Source organism: Dipodomys merriami, unplaced genomic scaffold, assembly GCF_024711535.1.
Source record: "Dipodomys merriami isolate MVZ:Mamm:240054 unplaced genomic scaffold, mDipMer1.0.p SCAF_3, whole genome shotgun sequence".
NCBI lineage: Eukaryota > Metazoa > Chordata > Mammalia > Rodentia > Heteromyidae > Dipodomys > Dipodomys merriami.
In genome coordinates, this window is record NW_027204492.1 from 95065873 (window position 1) to 95081464 (window position 15592).

The window sequence follows — 15592 nt, forward strand, 5'->3', positions numbered from 1 at the left end:
CCTGTGCACTGTCCCTGAGCTCTTCAGCTCAAGGCCAGCACTCTACCACTTAAGCCACAGTACCATGACAAATTTCTTACAAGAGTTAGAGGCCTGAGATTTTGTGTTCACTTATAGTTTGCTTCTATCATGAAGAGCTATGTGGGGCTTCTATTCAAGTCTTCAGGGGATTTCCATAGATAAAGCTAATCATCTTGCTTATAGCTTTTTTTTTCATTTTGCACTGGTTGTAGGGTTTGAATTCCTTGGGCGTGGATGCTGTCCCTGAGCTTTTGCACTCTACCACTTGAGCCACTGTGCCACTATTGGCTTTTTGGTGGCTAACTGGAGACAAGAGTTTTCATGAACTTTCCTGTACCAGCTGGCTTTGAACTGCAATCCTCAGAACTCAGCCTACTGAGCAGCTAGGAGTATAGATCTGAGTCACTAGTGCCCTACCCCTTGTGTGTAGCTTTTATGAGAATTGTAAAGAGCTTACACTACTGCTTCCAGTGAAAGTATTTACTCTGTGGTTGTTCAACAATCTCCCCACCACTGTAAACTTCTAAATCCTCACCCTGCTTCGAGTGAGTCTGACAGTGGACTCACCTATATTTTTAGGACCAGCCAGGCTAAAACTCAGGTCCTGGGTGCTGTCCCTGAGCTTTTGTGCATGAGGTTAATGCTCTACCACTTGAGTCACTGAACCACTTCAGTTTGAGTAGTTAATTGGAGCTAAGAGTCTCATGGGGGCTTTTCTGCCCAGGCTGGATTTGAACTGTGAGCCTGAGATCTCAGCCTCCTGAATAGCTAGGATTACAAGCCAAGAGCTGGGCCACGTGCCCGTGGCTCACACCTGTAATCCTAGGTACTCAGGAGGCTGAGATCTGAGGATGGAGGTTCAAAGCCAGCCTGGGCAGGAACATCCAGGAGACTCTCATCTCCAATAAACCACTAGAAAACCGGAAGTAGTGCTGTGGTTCAAGCAGTAGAGCGCTCACCTTGAGCTGAAGAGTGCAGGGACAGCACACAGGCCAAGAGTTCAAGCCCCACAACCGACCAACAAAAAAAAAAAAAAAAAGAAAGAAAAAAAGTATGAGCTGGCACCCGGCTAGGCAACACTTTGTTTTGGTTTTTTGTTTTTGTTTTTTATTTTTGTTTTTGTCAGTTGTGGGGCCTGAACTCAGCAACATACTTTGATAGAAAAGTTTTTCTCACAATTCCCCCTCTTTTACTTCTTATTGCTTTCTTCAAACTACTCACCTGTTTCTGTGGATAGTCTTGTTCGAGTACTTCTTTTCTCAAAAATCATGCCTAAGGACTTTCCTTGCAACAAAGGCAAATACTGAAAATTAAGCACAAAACTAAGTTAAAATGAAAAATATACTATATATCCAATAGCAACATCTGTTTCAAAAAACATTCTTTATAGAAAATGTACACTAATAAATCACTGCTTCTGGGGCTGGGAATATGGCTTAGTGATAGAGTGATTGCCTTAGATGCATGAAGTCCTGGGTTTGATTCCTCAGTACTAATTAACAGAAAAAGCCAGAAGTGGTGATGTAGCTCAAGTGGTACAGTGCTAGCTTTGAGCAAAAGAAACTCAGAGATAGTGCCCAGACCCTGAGTTAAAGCCCCGGGACTGGCTTCACTGTTTCTGAATTAAGGGCTTACAATATTTTTTGGGGGGGTCCAGTCGTGGGGCCTGAACTCTGGGCCTGAGCGCTGTCTCTCAGCTCTTCAGCTCAAAGCTAGCACTCTACCACTTCCGGCTCATTTCTTTTTGCTTATGTGATGCTGAGGAATCGAACCCAGGGCCTCATGCATGCAAGGCAAGCGCTCTACCACTGAGCCACCTTCCCAGCCCTCTCGTTGATTTTTTTTAATATTTTTTTTATGGGTCCGGTTGTGGGGCCTGAACTCTGGGCCTGGGCACTGTCCCTCAGCTCTTCAGCTCAAGGCTAGCGCTCTACCACCTGAGCCACAGCGCCACTTCCGGCTTTTTGCTTTTTGCTTATGTGGTGCTGAGGAATCAAACCCAGGGCCTCAGGCATGCAAGGCAAGCGCTCTACCACTGAGCCAACTTCCCAGCCCTACAATATTATTTTTAAAGTTAATTTAAATCTGGGTACTGGTGGCTCATGCGTATAATTCTAGCTACTTGGGAGGCTCAAGAGGACCACCCTTGAAGGCTAGCACAGGAAGTCTACAAGATGCTATTTCAATTGAAGAAGCTGGGTATGGTGTGACACTGTCATCTCAGTTGACAGTGAAAAGAAGGATCATGGTCCAGGCATTCATTCAGGAAGAAACTGAGATCCTATCTCAAAAATAACCAGAACACAAAGGGCTGGAGGATCAGCATCTGCATAGGAAGTATGAGGACTTAAGTTCAAATGCCAGTTCTGCCAAAGAAAGTAAATTTAATCCTGGTATCTTGTAAGGAGGATATCAGGACTACTGCAGTTTGAGGCCAGTCCAGACAAAAAATTAGTGAGACCTCCAGCTCAACAAAAAATGGTGTACACAATGATGTGCATCTGTCATACCAGCCTTGCAGAAGGTATAAATAAGAAAATCTTGTCCAGGCCAGTAAAAACACACAAGATCATACTTGAAAAATAACTAGAAGCAAAAACGGATAGGGGCATGGCTCAAATGGGAGAGTACCTGCTTAGCAATCACAAGTTCCTGAGTTCAAGCCCCATTAATTGCCAAAAAGATTTTTTTTCATGCTCAATATAAATATGGAAATGGTAAAGTAATTCTCACAACTTATTGACATGTAATTAGTAAGTAATATTAATTATTCCAGGGTCAATCTGGGCACTTATTCTATTCTAAAGCAGAATAGCTCACACTAGAACCATTATCTCATTGAACTGCACTGAAGTCCTTAATTCAATTTTCAATGGTTTGAAGTTCTGTGGCTCAGGTGTTTTCTCAGCTAGAAGCATGCTTGTCTGTTGACATGGGACAAGATTCCTACTTAAGTCAATGATAAAGCCTCAGTACTACAGCTTCACATTCTTTGTACATTCTCATGGGAAAAAGTACAAAGGCTTTGTTTCTGGAAATGATATAAAAACCATGTGAGTCTGGGTGGGTGAGGCTCTTCCTCCTTTCTCTTGGTGGACTTTTTTTTTTTTTTGGTTGGTCATGGGGCCTGAATTCTGGGCCTGGGCATTCTCCCTGAATTCCCTGAGTGTCTGTTCCTCAAGGCTAGCCCTCTCACACTTGAGCCACAGCGCTAATTCCAAGGTGCTAAGGAATCAAATCCAGGGCCTCATGTATGCAAGGCAAGTACTCTACCACTGACCACCTTCCCAGCCCCTTGGTGGACTTCTTGATGGAAGGTGTTCTGTTCTCCTGCCAGCTAACCTTATAGAATGTAATCTAGGGAGACTTCTTTCTCATTTTAGTTGTTCAATAGGATTACAGTGTCTGTCCATCTGTTCTTTGGAACTTGGAGAACCTAGCCAACTAGATAAGGAAATCAAGGCTGTGTCAAATATTCTCAAACTGGAATCCACTCTTTGAAAAGTATTTGATCACACTTGGAAGATAAAACTGCTTTCACAATTAAGTGGTCTAAATGAAGCTGCTGCATTAATTAAGCCTGTTTCAAGCATAAATTGCTCAAAATGCAGAATAATGCTTACAGCTAAGCACCATATCACATTTCTTCCCCTCATTGGCAACCATTTTATTGTTCCTTTGCTAATCTGAATGTTTTTTTAAGCACCATATCACTGTGAATTGTTGTATTATTCTAATGATCCTATATCTGATATGCACCCAGAACTAAAATTTACTGGGAAAAAATTTATCATCCTTATTTTTTGTCTTGATAGAAAATATACAAAGGGGTATATAAAAAGAAAATCTTTCCAGACAAATGATTCCTTCGGTTTTGATCTCGTTAATAATGAATTTTAGCATTCCACATGAAGGAAGTGCAATGACTTGTCACAGTGACTGATTTTTATGCTTTTTTATATGCCTGTCCATTCAACGATAATCAATTATCTTGACTGTGAGGTTTCATTACATAGCTACTGTGTAGGAATTTTAATATATTTCCTTTTTCTTGGGAAATACTGCCTCTGGAAAAGGCTGACAGGTAGTAATAGAAGGTAAAGACAAAATGTAACATACTTCTCCTTTCTGTTTTATCCTAAATTTCAGATCGGCAGATAGCCATAGCAGATATTTAATTTCTTCTCCTGTGAAGTCCTTTAGAGTGAGGAGATCACGACCCTTCAATTGGACTTCATTTTGTAGTGCCTTCCCACACCTACAAAACGGGAATGAAAGAGAAATGGGAATATAAGGAAACAAATACTGTATGCTGGTTTTTTGCAATATTCTTGAAAGAAAACAGCAAATCACTAGCAGGCTCAGATGTCTCTATGTTGTTTATACATTGAAACAGACTGGGTTATGATTTACCTTTTACATAGCCAGAATTTTGAAATGTTTGAGATACAATTTGTGCAATTAAATTGAATTCTGATTCACTTGAAGTAGCCCTATGAATGGCTTTGTCACTTAGTTGCCATAAAACCTTCAGACAAGTTACTTTACTTCTTTCTCTCTGCATCTAAATTTCTCACCAAGAAAATGAATAATCATAGCATCATTGTAAAGATGAAATATTTAAAACACATGAGGTAGACAGTGTATGGCGTATAACTTTGATAAATTCCAGCAACTATTATTGAAATCACTAGACTATAGAAGTGGAACATGTAATGCACAACAGAAAAATCATTTAATTTTTCCTCTATTCTCCTTCAAACCTGTTCTTGAAGACTTTTGTTGTTCCTTGTTGAAAATACAATGAACCCTATAGCTTCTCCAACTTGCAGAAAAATTTAAAAAGACTGCTCATTTTACAGTCACAGTAAAATCATGTGAAATAAAAACAATGATTCTTTTTTTAAAAAGAATATTTACTGTAAGTTGACTCATTTACTCTCCCAGCTCATACTTAATTCAAGCTGGCTACTTATATGGGAAATAAAGGAGCCATGAGCTATTTCCTGTTTCCTTGCCTTGGAGTCCTTAAGATGAGGCCAGAGGAAAGGGAGTTGTTAAGAGCCAAGACATAGTCTTCTTCTGTTCTAGCTATCTAACATTTCTAGCTATCTAACATCAGTGTGTTTGAAATTCAAACACTTGGGGTCCTTTGACAAATTCCATCATCATAGAGAATGTCTTACAGCAGTTCTTTACGTAGACTTAAATTTTCTCTATCTTACTCATAGCAGTCACCCATTTGGTAATGTATACATGACATTTTAGGTAGGAAAATTGAATTTACATGAGAATTTGGGATGTATTTGCTTCTGATAATAATATTAATTCATGACATTGAGTAACCCTTGGAATATACAAGTAATGGTATGGTTGAAAAGTAAACACTTGAGGCTGGGAATGTGGCTTAGTGGTACAGTGCTTGACTAGCATGCATGAAGCCCTGAGTTCGATTCTTCAGTACCACATAAACAAAGAAAGCAGAAAGTGGCACTGTGGCTCAAGTGGTAGAGTGCCAGCCTTGAGCAAAAGAAGCTCAGCGACAGTGCCCAGGCCCTGAGTTCAAGTAATCTCTATCAATTTACATATTGGATAACTTAGAAAAGAATTTTTCTTCTGGAATAAAATCTAGGCAATGTACCATTGTAGAAGATAAACTTTTGACAACACAACAATTACTTTAAAAGACGAATACTTGCTGCAAATACCCACTTACTACATTTCAAAGAATTTGGAAATCACAACTACAGCCACTGAGCTTACATCCATCCATCTGCAACAGGAAAAAGAATTCATGAACTAATTTTAAGACTTTTTTTTTTTTGCCAGCTCTGGGACTTTAACTCAGGGCCTGGCACTGTCCCTGACCTTCTTTTGCTCAAGGCTAGTCCTCTAACACTTGAGCCACAAGGCCAATTCCAGCTTTTTCCTGTTTATGTGGTGCTGAGGAATCAAATCCAGGGCTTCCTGCATGCTAAGCAAGCACTCTACCACTAAGCCACTTCCCAGCCCTAAGACCTATCTTTTGACTAGAACTCAAGCTTAGACTTGAGTTGAGACATCCACAAAAGCTTAGTCTCCAGACTGAGCCCAAGGCTTAAGAGTCATGGACTTGGGAGAATTAGGGGGAGGGTACAGAAATCAAGGGAAAAAGGGTGAAAACGTGCAGCACTGGAGCTCACTGGACGCTGATAAAAGTGAACTGTACAAGGCCTGGGAAGGTGGTTCAGTGGTAGAGTGCTTGCCCAGAGCTAGGGAACTCTAGTTCTCAGCATCTAAAATCTCCCCCCCCCCAAAAGTGAACTATATACAATTTGTGGGGGGAGACAGGATGGTGGAGCTCAGATAGAGTGAGAGAACAGAAGACATTGTATGGAAGGAAATGCACTCACTACCCGACTCATGTGATTGTAATTCCTCTGTACATCATTTTATAATAATAAACTAAATTGATTTACTTTGCTAAATCTGAAACCTTCGTAGGTCCCAACTACTCAGGTAAAGCATTTGCTCTACTGGAAAGAATGAGTAATATTGTAAGGTGAATCATCCCAGAAGCCATATTTTGGAATATGAAATATTGGAGTCTTTATTATACAGTTAGCAGGCTGCAAGCAGCCAGTTGTTATAAAAGCTTGTGGCCCCCAAATACACATAACTACAGCTAAGAAACAGGCTAGAGAGAAGGAAAGAACATAAACAATACCAACAAAGCCAATTCAGCTCCGATGGAGAGCTGACTTGGGACGCCATGATGTCCGGAGATGAGCCAGAAGACAGGAGGCCGTAGATGAACACGGACACACACGTGGCTTGGGGAAATGGCGGCTGGTCTAGTCTGGGCCTAAATAGGGTCCGAGCAGGGGCAGATCCGCAGGAAATTCCCAGTCCCAGGCACTGGACTGATAGATTCAGTAACCTATCAGCCAAGTGCCCACCCCTACCTCCAGGGTTCCGGGCACGCCCATCACCTGGGGGGGTGTTTTCCTTCCCCAAAATGAAGACAAGGTGCCACACCCTATCATCATCAACCATGCGGCCAATATGGCCCCTACCAGACCTGACCTCCTTACTTCAATATGTATTCAGGAAATAACAGTACAATGACCCTGGCTCTATTATATCTCCAGTAATAAAACCTAGAAGAGCAGCAAAACGATCAAGTGAGACCAGTATGTGACTGCAGAACTGTTAGAACCAAGTTAAATAGAGTATTAATTAGACCAAAAAAAATGAAATTTAATTGGGACAAACAAGTCCCAGGTAACCTGAGAAACATAAGTACAGACCCTAGGAATAGAACAAACTGAGGCCTGGCATTTACTGAAATTTGCAAAGTAAGAACAGAGCCAAACTTGAAAGGCGGGATTTCTCTGTAGAGAACAACTCCAGGATAGTCATTAAAAGGAAAAGTTCCAAAGATAAAGGCTTGAAGTAAATTGGTGAGTTAAACACCAGGTTACTGGAAATCAGTAAATAACAGTGAAAGAGCCCCCCCACACACACACACACAAAACCTGGAAAGTGGTTTGATTTTGTGAAATTTGGAATGTGGTTTTTGCTTGAGTAATTACTACTTTGCATATAGAGACTGTAATTGCTATTTCACTAACTTGTTTCTTTGATGGGAAGATTTGGGATAAGGACTTTGTCTTGTGACTTATGGGCCTTGGTTATTGGAATGACTGGAATTATAATCGCCATTTTGTAATCACTAACTGCTAGTTGTGCTTCTGTAACTTGCTTCTTTGGACATTACCACTGGCTACCTGAGAGTGGTACCCCAATCCCCCATGGATCTTGCCTTTAAATACCCTGCTCTATTGGACTTTATTGTATTCTTCACTGTCTTGGTATAGTAAAGGGCAGCAATAAAATCCCCTAGCCTAATTGACCAAGTGTTGGGGTGTCTCGTTGGGAAATCGGGATACTATAGAACAATGAGGAATGAATCTGAATTATAGGAATAATAATCCATTAGTCTCTTGGACAAATTAGTCCCCAGAATTCTTGGAAACAAAACATGTTGAGAGAGATACCATACATGATGACATACAAGTATACGAGGGCTGGAGTAATTAACTAGAAAATATTTTTTAAATAAACTTCTCTTGATGATGGGGATCATGCTGTTTATACCGCAAAAAAAAATAATTAGAGCAGCCACCACCTTTCTGATTTCTGTCCAGGAGGTGGAGCAGGAAATGTTAACTGGGGGTGGGGGGAGAGTTGATTGTCATAGATATCGAGAACTAATTAAGGAAATTTATCACTGGAAGGAAAGCAAACACAATGGTCCTAGTTTAAATTTCTATCCTGTTTATTAGCTTCTCCTAGACCTCCCCTTGGCTACAAAATGAAGCTGCCACATCTCTTTTCTAAGCTACATAAAAATGAGAGAAGTAAAAGAGACCCACAACTGGACCATGCTAAAATGCCTCTGACACAAGCTTCTTTATATTTTCCTATTTTCAACAAGCACTGTTTTGCTTTTGGGTGATAAACCCATACTCAAATCAGCCAGGTATAGCAGCAGGTTATAAAGCATGCATCAATAGGAGGCAGATGGCTCTCTCTGGCTTATGAGCACTAGACCCCAGCTTAAGTCACTACTTTATCCTTCCCACAAAGTATTTGTGTTCTTGCATACAAGAAATAAACCAGAAGTAAACAACTCACCTTGCAAACCACATTATCATTCTTGAGTTCACACATAATAGAGAGGATATAATATTGGGGACACAAGGGGAATCACCTATAGATTTTCCATCAAGAATGTCAAGGTGATGGATATGCTAATTACCCTGAGTTGATCACTACCAATATATGCATGAATGAAAATGTCATGCCCTACCTCATATATCCAAATATTGTGTCAATCAATAAAATAGAATAAAGATTAAAACTGTCATTTGCAGTCTGATTAGAGTCTTTGAAAAAGGTAGGATTTGTTCCTTACAATAATTGTATTCCTAAAAACAAAAACAGAACTACAGAAGTTTCTTAACCCCAAATCAACTAAATGCTAAGAAACTAAGCCAAGGCAATAATAGATACTTGTCTTAGCCTTACCCAAATATATTCGCAGTTAGAAAATAAGAGTGTACTGCATGCCAGTGGTTCACGCCTGTAATCCTAGCTACTCAGGAGGCTCAGATTTGAAGATCATGGTTCAAAGCCAGCCTGGCAGGAAAGTCCGTGAGACTTTTTTTTGTCAGTAATGGGGCTTGAGCTCTGAGCCTGGGCACTGTCCCTGAGCTCTTCAGCTCCAGAGGAGCTCTCTACTACTTGAGCTACAGTGCCAGTTCCTCATGAGACTCTTATCTCCAATAAACCACCAGAAAACCAGAAGTGGTGCTGTGACTCAGGTGGTAAAGCTCTAGTCTTGAGTTCAAGCCCTATGACTGACAAAAAATAAAGAAAGAAAGAAAAGTATATGAACTATTTGCAGAATGAAGTTTTCCATTGCTAGGGTCTTTGTTTCCAAAACTGGTAAATTGGGGGACAGAGAAAATTTGGATGTGTTCTCTGGTATAATTGTATTTTGTTGGGTGAGAAAGGGCTTGATTCAAGTAAAATGTGATCAGAAACTGACTTTGCTGGAGTAGGAAAATAATTCAGCTTTAAATGATATTCTGATTCCTGTGGAGAATTTGATATAAAGACTTTAGCTTCTGGAGGTACATAGGAGGCCCAATGGGCCTTATGACTTAGACTTTGATGGGGTTTTTTTAGCCTTGTATTAATGTGAGAGGGCACATTTTCCTACTTTTTTCTTTATTGACATTTTCAATATACCTAAAATGGATATTGGACAAGGGTAGATTGGCCAACCTGATCAATTTGGAGGGATTAAAGCAATCAAAATAGCACAATGAAAAGATCTGATGATTTAAGTAGCTGAACTACAATTCTAGTTTAGCCCAGTTACAGGAAAAAGCTGTGACTTTGCCAAAGTCATTAGCCATTACTGGCCTCAATTTCCCATCTGAAAAATTGAAAAAGTAAATGAAATCAGTGATTCACCATGGTTTTTGTGTTTCATAGCACTCAGGAAGTTCAGAAACACGAGATTTCTGAATTTTCAATGGCAACTTTAATCCCATCCCTTGGCTTTCCTTCTCAGATAGGTATATTAGAAAACATGCAAGGGAGAGCTCTATTTTCACAAAAACTTTTAACTGATTTCATTTATTTGAAAAACTCATAAGTATTTTCCATTTGCTTTATTATTTATTAGCAGGACAGTACTGTGGCTTGAACTTAGGGCCTTGGGCTCTCATGTATTTTGCTAGCTCACAGCTGTTATTGTACCACTTGAGCCAAACTTCCAATCCAGGTTATTGCTGGTTATTTTAGAGATAGAGTCATGGACTTTTCTGCCCAGGTTGGCTTGAAACTGTGTTCCTCTAGGTCTCAACCTCATCACTAGTTAGTATGACAGGCATGAGCCACCACCACCAGGCTGTAATAACATCTCAAATTTTTTTCTTGTAACCCTCCTTGCTATTGCCACATGCCCATGTTTAGTATAAATTAGTACTGAGAAAGAGTGATTTTTTCCTAAGATATTTTAGATTGCCAATATTCTAAAATTATGAAACCACTCTTCTGAAAACTAAAGAATTCAGATGAAAGCTAAATTTGTACAGACCTATTCTTAAAAGCCTGAGACTGAAAATCTGTGGCTTCTTTCTGGTTAATCATTAAATTACTTTTAAAGCACACACACACACACACACACACACACACACACACACACACACACACACACACACACACACACACACATTTTGGGTTAGCCAAAGGAAACATCATGTCCATATTCCAGTCTTGGTCCTAAGCCTAGTACGGTTTTCTAAAATTGTTAACGATGTATGCTTTTAAAAGGCATTCATTTTAAGTTTTGACATAAAATGTGACTAATAAAAAGGTACCATTAGGGTAGGGTGCAGAAAGGGAGGGAGAAAGGATGAACAAAGGCAATCAAGCTATGTATTTCATGTATACATTACATGGAAAACGACCTATATAACTTGTGGGCAGGAATGGGAGGGGGAAACTGGGGGAAAGTAAAGGAAGGGGTAACATTGTCCAAAAAAATAAATGCTCTCATAACTTGGCTTAAGAAATAGTAGCCCCTCTGGTTAACACCTTAATAATAATAAATTATTAAAATACAAGTTTTAAAAAGCACGGTTTTCTTTCTTCTATGCAAAAGCATGGATGGCCTGTAATCACTTCATCTGTGTATCCATGTGTGTGGATGGACTTATGGGGAACGAAGATAGAAGGAAAAATAATGAGCTATGAGTCCTTATAGAAGTCTGGAATGAAACACCGGAAAACCAGTCACCTCTGGCTCCAATCCATAACCTCCATAGAATTGGGTGGCTTAGCTCAATACTCTCTGAAGAAATTCCTATTTGTGAGATGAAATTGAACTGCACTTACAAATTGGTCTTCGCTGATAAAGAAAATGATTTTTTAGTGGCTTCTTTAAAAGCTCTAAGTGGTTTCCCTAATAGACAACAAATCATAAGACACTATTATCCAAACAGATGGGCTCCAGAGCCCTGTTTGTGAGATAGAATGTCTAAAAATTGGGTGTTTGCACCAGTCGTGGTGTCTGATCCTATTGATTTTGTTAAAAAGAAAAAGAATAAAAGAAAAAAAAATTAATTGACTAAAAATGATTGATCCTGGAATCTTATATGGATGACTTCAGTCTCACTTTAGCTGTTATTTCATCATGTCCATTGCAACATGACTGCTCAGTTCCAAACTGTGCAATCTCGGGCTGGGAAGGTGGCTCAGTGGTAGAGTGCATGCCTAGCAAACTGTGCAATCTCAGTTTGGGGGTACTGCCAAGCCCTATTTATTTCATTTTATTTTCTATTGGTAAACTCACATAGTATGTTGTATGAGGACCTTCCATGCTCCTCAAAAGATGAAAACAAGGAAAAGAAATCATAGGGGAAGGCTGAAAATCAGAATAAAAATGCAACACCAAATTGACAGGATATTTTTCCTTGTCTTTGAAGTGGTATTAAAGATCAGCAATTTTGAGTTTGCCTACCTGGCAGGTTATGTGTTTAAATAACACAGCAGGAAAGAAAAATACACATACTACCTGAGAACATCATGACAAAAGTATTTCAATGTGTTAGTTACTTTTGTGTCACTGACAAAACCCTGACGTAAACAACTTAAGGGAAGAAATGCTTGTCTTGGCTCACAATTTCCCAGGTTTTAAGTACACCAGGGGAACCAGGAGGGGTAGGAATAAAGAGGGTTAGAAAGAGAGAGAGGGGTGGGGGGAATGATTCTATTCTATCTCCAGCATATGGTGCTGCTCCGAATTCATATTCAGAGAGGTCTTCCCCCTTAGTTAATGTCTGGAAACACCTTCAGAAATACAGTCAAAGGTGTGTTTTACTAATCAACAAGGCCCTTTTCAATTCCATCAAGTCCACAAAGAAGATGTTCCTTTATTCCTCTATAGAGACACACTATTGAATTTCTTATTATAGGAGTGACTACAGGCTTTCATATTTTCAAATAGTAAGCATATGTCTGCGCTAATTTACTGTATTTTGCTTCAATCTCCATTCACTGTGAGAAATAGCTAATCAGGAGTTTTAGAAATCGTCTGGCTATATTTCTTTATCTATATAGACCAGAAAATATTAATACACTAACTGTTTGGAAGAGGTGTTACTTGCAATTTTTTTTTTTGTCAGTCTTGGGGCTAAACTCTGGGCCTGGACGCTGTCCCTGAGCTCTTCAGCTTGAGGCTAGTAGTACTCTACTGCTTGAGCCACAACACCATTTCTGGCTTTTTCTGCTTATATGGTGCTGAGGAATCAAACCCAGGGCCTCATGCATGCAAGGCAAGCACTCTACCACTGAGCCACCTTCCCAGCCCCATCTTGCAAATTTTAACATGCAAAAATTGAAAAAAAATCACACATCACTGTAACTTTCTAAGAATTTTGTAAATTTGAATCTCTGATTAGTTAGTATTCTTTCAAGCTTTTTCAACTCAGCAAATTTTCTGCTAAAAAAGTATGGAATAGGGGCTGGGAAGGTGGCTCAGTGGTAGAGTGCTTGCCTTGCATGCATAAGGCCCTGGGTTCGATTCCTCAGCACCACATAAGCAAAAAAGAAAAAAAAAGCCCGAAGTGGCGCTGTGGCTCAAGTGGTAGAGCGCTAGCCTTGAGCTGAAGAGCTGAGGGACAGTGCCCAGGCCCAGAGTTCAGGCCCCACAACCGGACCCATAAAAAAAATATTAAAAAAAAATCAACGAGAGGGCTGGGAAGGTGGCTCAGTGGTAGAGCGCTTGCCTTGCATGCATGAGGCCCTGGGTTTGATTCCTCAGCATCACATAAGCAAAAAGAAATGAGCCGGAAGTGGTGTTGTGGCTCAAGTGGTAGAGCACTAGCCTTGAGCTGAAGAGCTGAGGGACAGTGCCCAAGCCCAGAGTTCAGGCTCCATGACCAGAACCCCCCCCCCCCCAAAAAAAAGTATGGTATCATCTTTTTTTTTTTTTGATCAGTTGTGGGTCTTGAACTCTGGGCCTGGGCACTGTCCCTAAGCTCTTCAGGACAAGGTGAGTGCTCTACCACTTGAACCACAGTGCCAATTCCAGTTTTCTGGTGGTTAATTAGAGATAAGATCACATAGACTTTCCTGACCAGGCTGGCTTTGAACTATGCTCCTCAGATCTCACCTCCAGAATAGCTAGGATTACAGGCGTGAGCCACCCACACCCAAAGGAATCATCCTTTTAGCTGTAGAAACTTGGTGGAATGAAATAAGATCAACAATGAACCTTATTCTGTTACTTTACAGGTTTTAATCACATTATCTCATTCATTATCACTAGACTGTGGCTTCCTGTGGCTGGAATGAAGCATTCGTTTAACTTATTTACTATTAAATCTCCAACATCTTGTGTAGGGGCTGGCACAAAATAAGTGCTCAAAAAATGTTGGGTGAATTTTGAACCAGCCGGTAATGTAGGTAGAGCAAATATTATCTGTTTTCCCACTTTACAAGTAAAGCAACATTGCAGAAAAGTTTAGTGACTTGTTCAAAGTCATATGGCCAGTTAGTAGTAATACCAGGCCTATAATCTACTTCTTCAGACTTCAAAACCTGATTTTTTTTCTCTAGATTCTTAGATTATAGGGTCCAAATTGGTAAGCCCTATAAACTCCATGGGCTTGATTTCCCTTATCCACACAATAGAGAACCTATTACTGCATTATTCCATGGCTCAGAAGTCTCACTCTAGGCTAATACTATGAGCATAATTAAAATATCATTTACAATGTTATTTGGCTTCTGAGAAGCGTACATTCACCAAAGAAGTGGTATTAATGGTGGATTTAAGAGAACCTAGGGCTTCAGATGATCCAGAGAAAAGAAGCCCAGGGTTACAGTCACATATCCATATTCTAATAGTGGAAGACATTTTCAGACTAGAATCTTCCTTTAGGATGTTGGGGAATGGGACTGAAGTTAGTTTAAGTTTTAACATGTAACTACTCTTGAAGTTTTCAGGTGATAATGTCTGCACCTAAATACTTCACTTATCCAGCTCACCCATCCCCTCTGGTCCTCTTCCCCACTGACATACTCCATGCCAATTTCAACCTCAGAGTAGGAAGTTAACTTTTATATTGAAGCCATTTTAGACAGACTCCTTTGCATAGGCCATCAACAATTTCAGAAATTAATTTCCAATTTGCATTTCATATTTATCCAAAGAATTGTTATACTCATTACATTAAAAGCTCTTTTTTTTAGCAGCTTTGTAAATATTTATTTGCTATTTGGAGTCTTTTTTTAAGGAATTGATTCATTCTGACACCCTAGGTTGTTTTCTAGCAAGCTCAAATACAATCTGAAGGCCCTGTGTAAATTACTACCTCTAATTTCCTACAGCAAGTTACTTGTTTCAAATGTACATAAATGGAAGATGTCAAGAACATTTAGTCTGTTGTACCTGCCATGGTTAGTTACCTTCTCCCACCACAGTGCACACGGTAAAATCTGATTACAGAAGGACTGAGAAATGAAAGCTCACCTGGAATTACCGACAGTTTTCTCATATAAGAGGTGATCGTGACACTATAGTCTGCAGAACAAAGTTCTTGGGGGCTTACACTCCTCTACAGAAAGTAAATTCATTTATCATCATGCTTCCTAAATCAGAAACAAATCATTACCACTTACCGAAAATTTCGAACCATGAAATGGTGACCATGTCTAGGAGCTGCATTGTTCAACAGGATCCTCAAATTAGACAGCATCGTCTTTTTTTTTTTTCTTACTAGTGAAAAGGATGAGCCTTTTGTTCTTGAAAACTCCACCGCAAATCAGCCAGTGAGGCCCCTTAAAAGCTAAGAATGCTTTTGATTACAGAGAAGGAGCAAAGGTCTTATCATCCTTCAACTACCTTATCAGGCTGACCTGATTAGAGATTTAGCAGGGCCGGGCACTGGGGCTTTTGAACTTTAAGTCTAACTCCACTGTTGTGGGTTTTTTTGGTGTTTGTTGTTCT

The 15592-nt window shown here is 39.9% G+C and overlaps 1 protein-coding gene across 1 annotated transcript in view; it reads right to left on the minus strand.

Annotated features, from left to right (window-relative positions):
- Otc (ornithine transcarbamylase) overlaps positions 1-15469 on the minus strand; it is a 60116-nt gene extending 44647 nt beyond the window's left edge. Inside the window, exons 1-3 of the mRNA XM_070039236.1 lie at positions 15265-15469; positions 4141-4279; positions 1243-1324 (exon numbers count right to left, since the gene is read on the minus strand). Of these exons, the coding sequence (XP_069895337.1) occupies positions 1243-1324; positions 4141-4279; positions 15265-15341 (298 nt within the window). The 5' untranslated portion in view covers positions 15342-15469. The remainder of the gene's footprint in view (positions 1-1242; positions 1325-4140; positions 4280-15264) is intronic.
- Between the last annotated feature and the right edge of the window lie 123 nt (positions 15470-15592).